We start from the raw sequence: 12,843 nt of genomic DNA, 5'->3' as shown, positions 1-12,843 counted from the left end.
GGGCCTGAGCTCATCTAAGATGGACTGATACAAAGTGGAAAAGTGTTCTGTGGTCTGACGAGTCCACATTTCAAATTGTTTTTGGAAACTGTGGACGTCATGTCCTCCGGACCAAAGAGGAAAAGAACCATCCGGATTGTTATAGGCGCAAAGTTGAAAAGCCAGCATCTGTGATGGTATGGGGGTGTATTAGTGCCCAAGACATGGGTGACTTACACATCTGTGAAAGCGCCATTAATGCTGAAAGGTACATACAGGTTTTGGAGCAACATATGTTACCATCCAAGCAACGTTACCATGGACGCCCCTGCTTATTTCAGCAAGACAATGCCAAGCCACGTGTTACATCAACGTGGCTTCATAGTAAAAGAGTGCGGGTACTAGACTGGCCTGCCTGTAGTCCAGACCTGTCTCCCATTGAAAATGTGTGGCACATTATGAAGCCTAAAATACCACAACGGAGACCCCCGGACTGTTGAACAACTTAAGCTGTACATCAAGCAAGAATGGGAAAGAATTCCACCTGAGAAGCTTAAAAAATGTGTCTCCTCAGTTCCCAAACATTTACTGAGTGTTGTTAAAAGGAAAGGCCATGTAACACAGTGGTGAACATGCCCTTTCCCAACTACTTTGGCACGTGTTGCAGCCATGAAATTCTAAGTTAATTATTATTTGCAAAAAAACCCTAAAGTTTATGAGTTTGAAATTTAAATATCTTGTCTTTGTAGTGCATTCAATTGAATATGGGTTGAAAAGGATTTGCGAATCATTGTATTCTGTTTATATTTGCATCTAACACAATTTCCCAACTCATATGGAAACGGGGTTTGTACATGTACCACTAAACAGGGCTAGGCTATGCAGTTGCTTAGTGGGGACCACATGATTATAGTGACCGATCATTTCAGTAGCTTCTCATCACAGTGGTTGTCGTGCTCTGCAGGTGTTTGCTTGTTTGACTTTGATGGACTGAATTTTCTCATGAAGACAATGTTCCAGTTACAGAAAGCAGGGCTGGACAAGTCGCCACCACATAAACCGTCACACAGAAAAGACATTTGAAACCAGCGAATCCAGACATCCGTTTGTGAGGCATTTATATCATTACAATTTATATTGTTAGTTTACTTTTCTGAGAAAGAACATTTTCCTGACTGATATAAAAATGACCACTTTAAAAGACACTGCTTCTTATAATGTAAAAGTTGAAAGACACTAAACTGTATATTATTGTTTGACACTTGTTACACTGAATGTTTACATTGTTATATTAAAAACATCAACTTTGAGTTATTTTTTTTATATTTGCTTGAAACAATACTGTAGATGTTCCTGCACAATTATTTGCACTTAGGGTTAGGGTTAAAAAAAATTGACTAGAACAATTTATCATTATGTTTGTGACACTTCATTTTACAAACTATGGCATTTTGAACAAGATTTATTTTTGAACATACACCGTGATAATATCGTACCGTGAGATTTGATACATCCCTAGCGATTTAAACACCTCCAAATTGTTGTTAATGAAAACTACAATTAAAATGCATGTTACAATTAAACAGCTGGTGTTTAAGTACAATACTTACATTATCAACACTTTTTAGCACGCAAGAAAAAACCCTTATATCAAAATCCCTAATAACAAGCGGCCTTCTGACGGCAGCCATAATAAGGGACGGCGTGGCGAAGTTGATAGAGTGGCTGTGCCAGCAATCGGAGTGTTGCTGGTTACTGGGGTTCAATTCCCACCTTCTACCTTCCTAGTCACGTCCGTTGTGTCCTTGGGCAAGACACTTCACCCTTTGCCCCTGATGGCTGCTGGTTAGCGCCTTGCATGGCAGCTCCCTCCATCAGTGTGTGAATGTGTGTGTGAATGTGGAAATACTGTCAACGCGCTTTGAGTACCTTGAAGGTAGAAAAGCGCTATACAAGTATAACCCATTTATCATTTAGAATTGCAATGTGCCCCACAAAAAGAACGAGTTTGAGACCCCTGCTTTAAACCAAAAACGAATCAAATAAATAAAGAAGATAATTAGTAACTGTGTTATTTTTAATTCTACTTATTTCACTCCCTATTGTACACTTTTGTTACTTTTACAGCCTTTTCTTTTCCTGACTATACTGTACAAATGAATTATGTCCAAATGAAGTATACTGTAGGTCAGATCTTATTATCATCATTAAAATGTGTGTTGGTATAATCCATGAAATACAATAACTGTTTTGATCACGTCCTATTGTATTATATGATTATACATATGTTAAGTGTAGATACACTGTGTCATACAAGTAGAATTCTTCCTGCTGCCCACCTGGATGCGACACTTGGCCTCCACCAGCTGTAGTTTGGTCTGTGCCAGCTCCAATTCCATCTGCCTGAGCTGCTCCTTCAGTCCGTCCTTCTCCTCGTCCAGCGGCTCTGAGGAGGCTTTGTCATGGCCTGGCGACGACACCTGGAGGGACCCCATTGTGCTGAACAGGTCCCTGCAGTGCTCGCAGCCTGTTACTTTACTCTGCACACAAACACATAAATTAGAAGGCGCAAGGAGGTGGAAACTACCGTTGATTCACATTTTTCTATTCTTTCTAATCTAGCTACTTTGATAATTACATTATTTCTACCTATAAGTAACACCTTATTGTTGCAATGTCATTGTTAAATGGTGGTCTGTTGGCAAATAATTTTGCTTATTTGAAGCAATATACTGTATGTCATATTTTACTACATATCATTTAGATGAGCAAATATTGAGAACAATTATCCTGTTAGTCAAAAATAGATAGTTTTTACTCTGATTTCAGATCATTAATAATGCTTGGATTAGAGTTTTTGTGTGTTGTGTGTATGGACACTAGGTATGTCCGAATACAATACTGATATCGGTTCGATATGACTAAAACAACAAGTATCGGAATATGTCGGTTTACTTGCGCAGAGCGGGACAGCCAGTTAGCATCTTAATGTCCTCCAATAAACACACAAGGTAGGCCTTTTCTTGTATTTCGGTGAAGTAATTTCCAAAAGGTAAACATGGTAGGCTATAGGTAGAGCTAGCAGCTATACAACAGCTATAGCGGTTTGTGCTTATAGGCACAGAATAACACACAAGCTCGACATTAATAATAAGTGTCCTTAATTATAAATAAATAAATGGGTTATACTTGTATAGCGCTTTTCTACCTTCAAGGTACTCAAAGCGCTTTGACAGTATTTCCACATTCACACACACATTCACACACTGATGGCGGGAGCTGCCATGAAAGGCGCTAACCAGCAGCCATCAGGAGCAAGGGTGAAGTGTCTTGCCCAAGGACACAACGGACGTGACTAGGATGGTAGAAGGTGGGGATTGAACCCCAGTAACCAGCAACCCTCCGATTGCTGGCACGGCCACTCTACCAACTTCGCCACGCCGTCCCCCCGTTGAATAATATTTGCAGTACAAGACACCCCATTTGTCAATACTAACAGAAATCAAATAATCATAGTTGCATATTACTTACAGATACAACATTTCCAGGGCAGAAGCATATTAGAAAAATATCCAGTAACAAATGTGTCTGGATCATTCCACTTGTTGCGTCACAAGATTAACTTAATTAATTATTGTGGCCCCTAGGTGAAAAAACAATTTCAACTTAATTAAAGACAGAAAAGTCCATTCCAAATGGTTAAAGGCTTACTGAAACCCACTACTACCGACCACGCAGTCTGATAGTTTATATATCAATAATGAAATCTTAACATTGCAACACATGCCAATACGGGCGGGTTAACTTATAAAGTGCAATTTTGAATTTCCCGGGAAACTTCCGGTTGAAAACGTCTATGTATGATGACGTTTGCGTGTGACGTCAATGGTTGAAGCGGAAGTATTGGTACACCATTGTATCCCAATACAAACAGCTTTGTTTTCATCGCAAAATTCCACAGTATTCTGGACATCTGTGTTGGTGAATCTTTTGCAATTTGTTCAATGAACAATGGAGACTGCAAAGAAGAAAGCTGTAGGTGGGATCGGTGTATTAGCGGCCGGCTGCAGCAACACAACCAGGAGGACTTTGAGTTGGATAGCAGACGCGCTATCCGACGCTAGCCGCCGACCGCATCGATGATCGGGTGAAGTCCTTCGTCGCGCCGTCGATCGCTGGAACGCAGGTGAGCACGGGTGTTGATGAGCAGATGAGGGCTGGCGTAGGTGGAGAGCTAATGTTTTTAGCATAGCTCTGTCGAGGCCCCATAGCTAAGTTAGCTTCAATGGCGTCGTTAGCAACAGCATTGCTTGGCTTTGCCAGGCGGTACAGCTTTAACCGTGTGGTTACAGGTCCAGTGTTTGGTAGTATTATTGATCTTATGTCTATCCTTCCAGTCAGGGGCTTATTTCTTTTGTTTCTATCTGCATTTAAGCACGATGCTATCACATTAGCTCCGTAGCTAAAGTGCTTCGTCGATGTATTGTCGTGGAGATAAAAGTCACTGTGAATGTCCATTTCGCGTTCTCGACTCTCATTTTCAAGAAGATATAGTATCCGAGGTGGTTTAAAATACAAATCCGTGATCCACAACAGAAAAAGGAGAAAGTGTGGAATCCAATGAGCCCTTTTACCTAAGTTACGGTCAGAGCGAAAAAAGATACGTCCTGCACTGCACTTTAGTCCTTCACTCTCACGTTCCTCATCCACGAATCTTTCATTATCGCTCAAATTAATGGGGTAATCGTTGCTTTCTTGGTCCGAATCGCTCTCGCTGCTGGTGTAAACAATAGGGAAATGTGAGGAGCCCTTCAACCTGCGACGTCACGCTACTTCCGGTACAGGCAAGGATTTTTTTTATCAGCGACCAAAAGTTGCGAACTTTATCGTCGATGTTCTCTACTAAATCCTTTCAGCAAAAATATGGCAATATTGCGAAATGATCAAGTATGACACATAGAATGGATCTGCTATCCCCGTTTGAATAAGAACATTTCATTTCAGTAGGCCTTTAATAAATTGAATAGGTTAGTGTTTTTCATACCCAACATTGTTCCCTGTTTGAGTCATATCACTTGATTGAGCCTTTTTTAACATTCCACCCAACAAAGTATGTATGATTTGTGCTAATATTGTATCAAGGCACCAATATCAGTATCGTATCGGAAGTGAACAAGATGTAACAGGACAGCAGGTTCTAAAATGCTAACTTGCCTCTGCTGCCTTATCAACACAAATTAATTACCAGAACCTCACCTTGACAATGTCCAGCTCCTCCTTTGTTGCCGCCTGCTGCTTTTCCAGCCTGGTGCTGAGCTGAGAACAGATCTGAAACACCAGGCCAAGCTTCTTAGTTTACATTTGAACTGAAGGCTGCACTTAAGTAGTTTTGACTAAGAAAACAAACAATGTAATATCTGGTTTAAATGTGTCAAATGTTACGCTTTCCAGGATTTCAGCTGAAATATTCTGACCTGTTTGTACTCGGATATGATCGCTGTGGTTTTCTTGATCTCCAATTCGGCTTTTTCCAGTTCCCTCCTGAAAACTTCCTTCAGCTGGGAGTGCCAAAAATAGACAGTGATTTATAAAAAAAACCCCTCAGTGACAGAAAACGAGTAATGGGACACAAAGGAACAAGCCATCTCTTACTAAAGGTTCATGTTGGCATTTAATAACTGCGCCAAACACTGACTGACTGACAATATATTCCAACTATTGCCTTCGGGGTCACAAAAACACCTGCAATGTTTTATGGTGGAATACTTATACAGTGGTACCTCAACTTAAGAGTACCCCAACCTTTGAAATAAGAGCTGTCTCTTGACTAATTGTTATGTTTTAAGCGCAAACATGTGGGTTACAAGGATCCCCACCACTAATTGGCGTCGAAAATGCCACTGTGAACCCCGTAGGATCCGCTCAAATCATCAGGTCTTACTGGCTTGCATTAGCTTGTAACTAGAGATCGACATAACTTGGTTTTCTAGCCATAGTAAACAAGAAGGTGAGTGTGGAGGACAGTGCTGAGAAGAAGAAGTGGAAGATATTCATTAAATTAAATAAATAAATAATCAAAATATGACAGAGCGTGTTGCCAACTTGGCGAAGCAATTCGAGCGTATCACTGCCAGTCTGCACCATACTGAAGTAGAATGAGTCTAATGCAAACTAAAAATGTTAAAATAATGCGTAAACGGCAGTGATTTAACCATAAAAATAAGGAAGAGCTGCTGATGTTGTGTTTGACAGAGAAGCAGCTGGAAGGCTGTACCGTAGAACAGGGGTGTCAAACTCAAATACAGAGTGGGCCAAAATTTAAAACTGAACAAAGCCGCGGGCCAAGGTTGAACAAATTAACCTTTTAATAGGGACCCAAACAAGTTTTGCATTGAATATTGAACAAGCAAGGCTTATATAACTTTATAGTGACATGCAAAATCGAGTTTCAAATAATAATAATAATAATTACAAAATATCAATGGCATATCAAATACAATTTAAATAAAAATTGAATGCCTCTTTTCTATTTGCAGCCTTCTGAGGTAAATATCAACATTAACTTTTTCCACAGGCTAATAAATTTGAAAATAAAATAACAATGAATAAACCAACCATTCAGGACTTTAAACTGCTCAGTTTGCAACACACTGATCTAATCTGATGTGCCCAGGCCAGATACCTGGCATCTTTTCTTGGATGCTAGTTCATTAATGTCGGGGCTCAGGCTTTGAGCTGAGGCAACCTTCATTATCGAACGAAGGTGTTCATCAGTCTTTATATCTCGTAGTCCACCCGGACCACAGTCATGGGGGCGTGCCTTAAAGGCCTTTAACGTTCTCTACGAGCTGTCGTCACATCCGCTTTTCATCCATTCTAACAACGTGCCGGCCCAGTCACAAGAAATGTGCGGCTTCTGTGAGCACACACACATGTGAATGCAAGGCATACTTGATCAACAGCGATAAAGGTTACACTGATGGTGCCCATATAAATAACTTTAACACTGTTAGAAATATGCGCCACACTGTGAATCCACACCAAACAAGAATGACAAACACATTTCGGGAGAACATCTGCACCGTAACACAACATAAACACAACAGAACAAATACCCAGAATCCCATGCAGCCCAAACTCTTCCGGGCTGCAATATACACCCCCGCGTCGGTTGAGGTGGGCAGGGTTGGGGGTGGCCCAGTCACATATTATGTGACTGGGCCAGCACTCGTTGGATTGGATTAAAAGCGGACGTGACGATTTTAGGTAGGGGCGCTATAATTTGGGAGTTTCCCGGGAGGGTTGGCAAGTATGAGAATTAGCGGGGAATGTGGCGTTACCGTGGCACCGCCACTGTATATAATCGGGGGGCCAGCTCTAGTGTTAATTTGATATTGCCTCAAGGGCCAGAGTTTGACACCCATGCCGTAGAAAGTCAACTCTCCAAGGTTAATACTGTACATTATTATTACATTACTTTATAAAAGTACTGTAGTTGTTAGAAGTACATTCTATTGCCCTTTGAGACTTTTGTGATTTAGGGCTATATAAATAAACATTGATTGATTGATTGATTGTATTGTTTTTGTAATATTTCTCATCTAAAAGTTAGTTTTTCTTTTTAAAAGCCATGTTAGATGTTAAAATTGTGCTGTTTTGGGATAACAAGCACCAAGACTTGATTTAAATTGATTCCAATAGGAGACTTTGATTTGAGATGTGAGCGATTTGAGTTAAGAGCTCTGTCAGAGAACCAATTAAGCTTGTAAGTTGAGATACTACTGTATTCACTGGTAATCGGGGACATCAATATCACCAGTCGCTCTGAAAGATACAAGCTATATCTATAAAGTTAATTACCTTAATGTCAGTCTCAACAATCCTCTTATGACCTATTAATGCTGCATCTTTATCGTTTATTGATTGATACTAGTGACTTTTATAGACTATTATTATATAAAGTATAAACAAAACAAGTCCCAAGTGGTGCATTTAGATTTCATTTCCTGGTACATTCATATAATGAAAGATGATGATTCAAATGCACTCTAATGCTTTTTAGGCAGACAGTAAAGGGAGGCCAGATGTTACCTGAGCGGTCTCCTCCTCCTGCCGTCTCTTCTCCTCTTCCGTCTCCACCAGACGTTGCTTGGTGCTGAGCAGCTCTTTGTTCAGCACGTCAGACTTGTCTTCTGCCTGAATGCATGTAAACAGTCATTTACACATAAGGTTTACAACACAACATATCTTGTAAACCAGCAGCCACTAAATATGAAGTCTACTGACGCTGTACCACAAGTCCACACGTTCAATCTCACCAACGACAGCTGGCACCAGCATTATAGATCCGGACAACGTAGCTTGTGAAAGGTGACATCTTGTTTTGTGGTTATTATTACCTGGTCAAGATCTTTCCGAAGAGCGATCTTACTGGTGACCAGTTCATGGGCCAAGTCGTCATTCTCTTGCTCCAGTCTCATACTGGCCTCTTGAAGACGGCGGTTCTCCCTCTAGAAACACAAATAAATACACTATGATGTAAGGCAGGGGTGTCCAAACTTTTTCCACCGAGGGCTGCACACTGAAAAATCAAAGCAAGCGGGGGCCATTTTGATATTTTTTACTTAAAAAACCAATACAATATATGTATAAAAAATATACATTTAGGCCTCGACTCAGGCTTGATCCCGACCAAAGTACCCCAAAGGGTTTTGATTAAAAAAAAAAGGTTTTAATGTGTCATTGTTTAGTATTATTATTATTATTCAAGGTTTAAATCTCTAGATCAACATGAGGTCTATCTGTCAATATAAAGTTGTTAAAGATTTAAGTTGTAGGCCCTTTTTGTCAAAGAAAACCCATTTTTTTAATGGAAAAAAACTAAATTTGCAATATTTTCACCCAATAATTTTTTTAAGTGGAACATTTGAGATTATATATTAATTGGAGCCTTAAAAATTCCAATAACTCATAACAACATTGATTTTCATTCATAATTATTTTTTGAGCAATGACACTTGAAAAAAAAAAAGTCCCACTAAAATTATTGGGGATCCAAAAGGGTCCTGCTCAGTAAAGTTTAAAAAAAATAAATCATACATTTTTTTTAACTTTTAACACAATAGTCTCAAGATCAACTTCAGATCTATCCGTCAATGATAAGATTTATTGTTTCTGTTTTTTGTTTGTTAGTTTTAGGCCCTTCTTCAAAAAAAAAAAAAAAAAACTTTGTTAAATGGCAAACAATATGCAACATTTTCCCCAAAAATTTTTCTCAAAGTGGAATATTTAATGTGATGTAATTAGAGCCTTGAATAGGTCAATAATTCATAATGACATTGATTTTGATTCTTTTTTTTTTTTTTTTTAAAAGAAACAGCCTGCCTGGCAGCTTTGTGTTATTAGAGTAAACATTGCAACATTTTTTTTGTTAAATTTCACCTGTTTGCTCTTTTATACCCTTTTTTATGTTTTTAATTTTTTTAAATCGTATTCTTAGAATGTGCCGGGGGGCCGTTAAAAGATTACCTGCGGGCCGCAAATGGCCCCCGGGCCGCACTTTGATGTAAGGTATTTGATAGGAGGCTGCTGTCTACGTCGACCACATACAGTACATGCATCATCAGCTACGTTTCAGATGTTCTTATGAGTACATGCCTCCTCATAACATTCTACTGGGATTTCTTGTGCTGACTTAACGGTGCTGAATGCTAAAATGATAAATGTCTCTATGGATAAATACTCGCTATATCTACTATTAATCACAGGGTTGCTGTGGATTTATTTTTGATTTAATCACACTGGTAATATAATTCATTTTAATTTATATTATATTAATCGTTTTATTTTGCATGAGGGAAGAGACTTAAAAAACAATGGAATATATTATATGCATTTAACATGTTCATTAAACACCTTTAACATGATGTTAACAAAAAACACTGTTTATCTAAACCAGGGGTCGGCAACCTTTACCACTCAAAGAGCCATTTTGACCCGTTTCACAAAATAAAGAAAACAATGGGAGCCACAAAACTTTTTTGAAATTTAAAATGAAATAACACTGCATACAAAGTTTTTTTTGCTTTGTGCTATGTATAAACCAGGGGTCTCAGACACGCGGCCCGCACCTTAATATGAAAATGTAATGTTAGTGCGGCCCGCTAGTCGGGAGACTCCCGAATTTCAGAGCAACTATTCTCTCGAATGTCTGCTGATTTTCACCCGAACAACAATAATAAGGGCGTGCTATGATGGCACTGCCTTTAGCACCCTTTATAACCTGTACAAACAGCTTGCTAGCCCAGTCACATGTTGTATGCGGCTTCTGCAGACACACATAAGTGACTGCAAGGCATACTTGTTCAACAGCCATACAGGTCACACTGAGGGTGCCCATTTAAACAACTTTAACACTCTTACTAATATGCGCCACACTGTGAACCCACACCAAACAAGAATGACAAACACATTTCGGGAGAACATCCGCACCGTAACACAACATAAACACAACAGAACAAATACCCAGAATCCCATGTATCCCTAACTCTTCCGGGCTACATTATACACCCCCGCTACCACCAAACCCCCCCCTCCGTGCGTTGGTTGAGGTGGGCGGGTTTGGGGGGGACAGGGTTTGGTGGTAGCGGGGGTGTATAATGTAGCCCGGAAGAGTTAGGGATACATGGGATTCTGGGTATTTGTTCTGTTGTGTTTATGTTGTGTTACAGTGCGGATGTTCTCCCGAAATGTGTTTGTCATTCTTGTTTGGTGTGGGTTTACAGTGTGGCGCATATTAGTAAGAGTGTTAAAGTTGTTTATATCACAACCCTCAGTGTAACCTATATGGCTGTTGACCAAGTATGCCTTGCAGTCACTTACGTGTGTAAGCAGAGGCCGCATACTACAGGTGACCGGGCCAGCACGCAGATAGCATGGTGTAAAAGCGGACGCGACGACATGTTGTAGAGGACGTTAAAGGCAGTGCCATCACGGCACGCCCTCAATATTGTTGTCCGGGTGAAAATTAGAGAATGTTTGCCCCGGGAGATTTCCGGGAGAGGCACTGAAATCCGGAAACCTCCTGACCCCTGATCTAAAAAACATTTATTTACCGTTAATGTGGTACATGTAATCTGCAACTTTAAGATTGAAGTGTTTTGGTGAAAAAAAACCTCCTTCAGTTATGTCGATCGACTCTTTTGTCATTGTTTTTTTGTACTCATATTTCCCATTAAGAGGGCCACAACGTGCTGTTTAGCTTTTTCCACATTTGTTGTTTGGTCATTTAGCCTGCCACGACTGGATCAACAACCCGTTTGTGCATGCATTACAATAACACTACCAGGACAAACGACCCGGGATTTTGAGTCATTCTGCGCTCGGGATAAGTACATTTCACATTTGAATCGATACGCTACCAATTTCAGGTACCTGGGAATCAATAGTAAACAGAACTCATTTTCGGTACTTCTGTGTGTGTCCATGTGTTAATAAATATTAATTTGTTTAATAATATATTTTTTTGTTTCATTTAACATTGAGCAGATAATGACAACTGTGCTGTCCAATTGTTATATCTTGATTTCTTACACTTCTTAGTCTCATTTGCAAGTATTACATGCATGCAGTTGCAATTCCAAAACATTAGACCGCAGTAGTGCAAAGACTACTGTGTGTTGCCGAGTCAGAGTAGTCTTCGTCACTAGCTGAATCAAGTCTTTTGTTGCATCCTGAAAAGTGTTTGTACTGTAAGTAATGTATTCACTACACACTTGCTGTTTGATTGTAACCGGCATCTTAGTTGTAGTTTTCATTACTTAATTTCTAAGTGTTAAAATCGCCATGTAAAATGGCTAATGGTAATCAGTAGCATGTCTGAGGCAAATCCAATGTAAAATAGCATCGAGCTGGCGCATTTTAAAAAGTGGAGCCTGACGCTACGTTTGAGTGTTTTCGATCAGGCATACTTGCTTTGTTGGCATGAAATTGATTTTATGTGATTTTATGTGAATCGATATCTGGCGACGTCGTTTGGTGCGTATAAAAGTACCAAATTCGATACCTATCCCTATACTGCTCAGCAGATAAGTACAATTTATGATTGATTATTCTGGGATAACGGGTTAATTTTGACACCCCTAATAAATAAGGTAAAACAACATGCACCTATTAAACTGTATTTAAGTATTTAGTTGGATGATTGCTCCATTGTGGGATGTGTACAAACAACTTTTGTGAACTATACATTTTAACATGCTACAGACTCAATGAAATTCAGGGAAATAAGGAATCTAATGCTGGTTAATAAAATATGTATGTGATATATATATATATATATATATATATGGGTGTGTATTATAGTCCAAAATTACTTTGTTCTGTCATTTATTTCAATGGGTACTTAGCTTTTTAACAGCAGATTCATTGGAGATCATTGGAGTCTCATGACTGCCATGTCTCACATGACGACGCTGCTCTAATGAGACTGTTGTCATGGTTAAGCAAAGTCACCCGACACAGATCACTTTTACACAATGTCTTCTGCCTCAAATTTACAACTTACCCCGTAACATACTCACACATGCTAACGTAGGTATCATTGGGCTGCTTAAATAACATTGCATTGCTTGGACATGTTCATCTAAAGTAAACAAGCGAATATAGTTTAAATGTCACTGTTGTGAGATCATTTGTCACTTCCTGTTAACACAAGTCTATTTCAGGCAATTACAGAGAGAGCCACAGGGTAGATTGCACCGCTACAATAGCACAATAGCCATATCACAGGTTAATATCCTCACAAAAATTAGCAACAATTGACTTACTAATTTTCTTATAATAATTTGAGAGGGAGCAGAAGCA

General features: G+C 39.4%; 1 protein-coding gene across 3 annotated transcripts in view; it reads right to left on the bottom strand.

Annotated features, from left to right (window-relative positions):
• Positions 1-12,843, bottom strand: part of rabgap1l (RAB GTPase activating protein 1-like) — a 239,380-nt gene that overhangs the window by 2,889 nt on the left and 223,648 nt on the right. For all 3 annotated transcript variants that reach the window (XM_062028422.1, XM_062028423.1, XM_062028424.1), the window contains 5 exons: positions 8,379-8,489; positions 8,071-8,175; positions 5,454-5,537; positions 5,236-5,307; positions 2,319-2,519 (listed from right to left, as the gene is read on the bottom strand). In XM_062028422.1, coding sequence (XP_061884406.1) covers positions 2,319-2,519; positions 5,236-5,307; positions 5,454-5,537; positions 8,071-8,175; positions 8,379-8,489 — 573 coding nt within the window. The remainder of the gene's footprint in view (positions 1-2,318; positions 2,520-5,235; positions 5,308-5,453; positions 5,538-8,070; positions 8,176-8,378; positions 8,490-12,843) is intronic.

The sequence above is a fragment of the Entelurus aequoreus genome, linkage group LG19, assembly GCF_033978785.1.
Source record: "Entelurus aequoreus isolate RoL-2023_Sb linkage group LG19, RoL_Eaeq_v1.1, whole genome shotgun sequence".
NCBI classification, from domain to species: Eukaryota; Metazoa; Chordata; class Actinopteri; order Syngnathiformes; family Syngnathidae; genus Entelurus; species Entelurus aequoreus.
The sequence above is the reverse complement of the archived record's forward strand: the minus strand, read 5'-3'. Positions and strand labels throughout refer to the sequence as shown.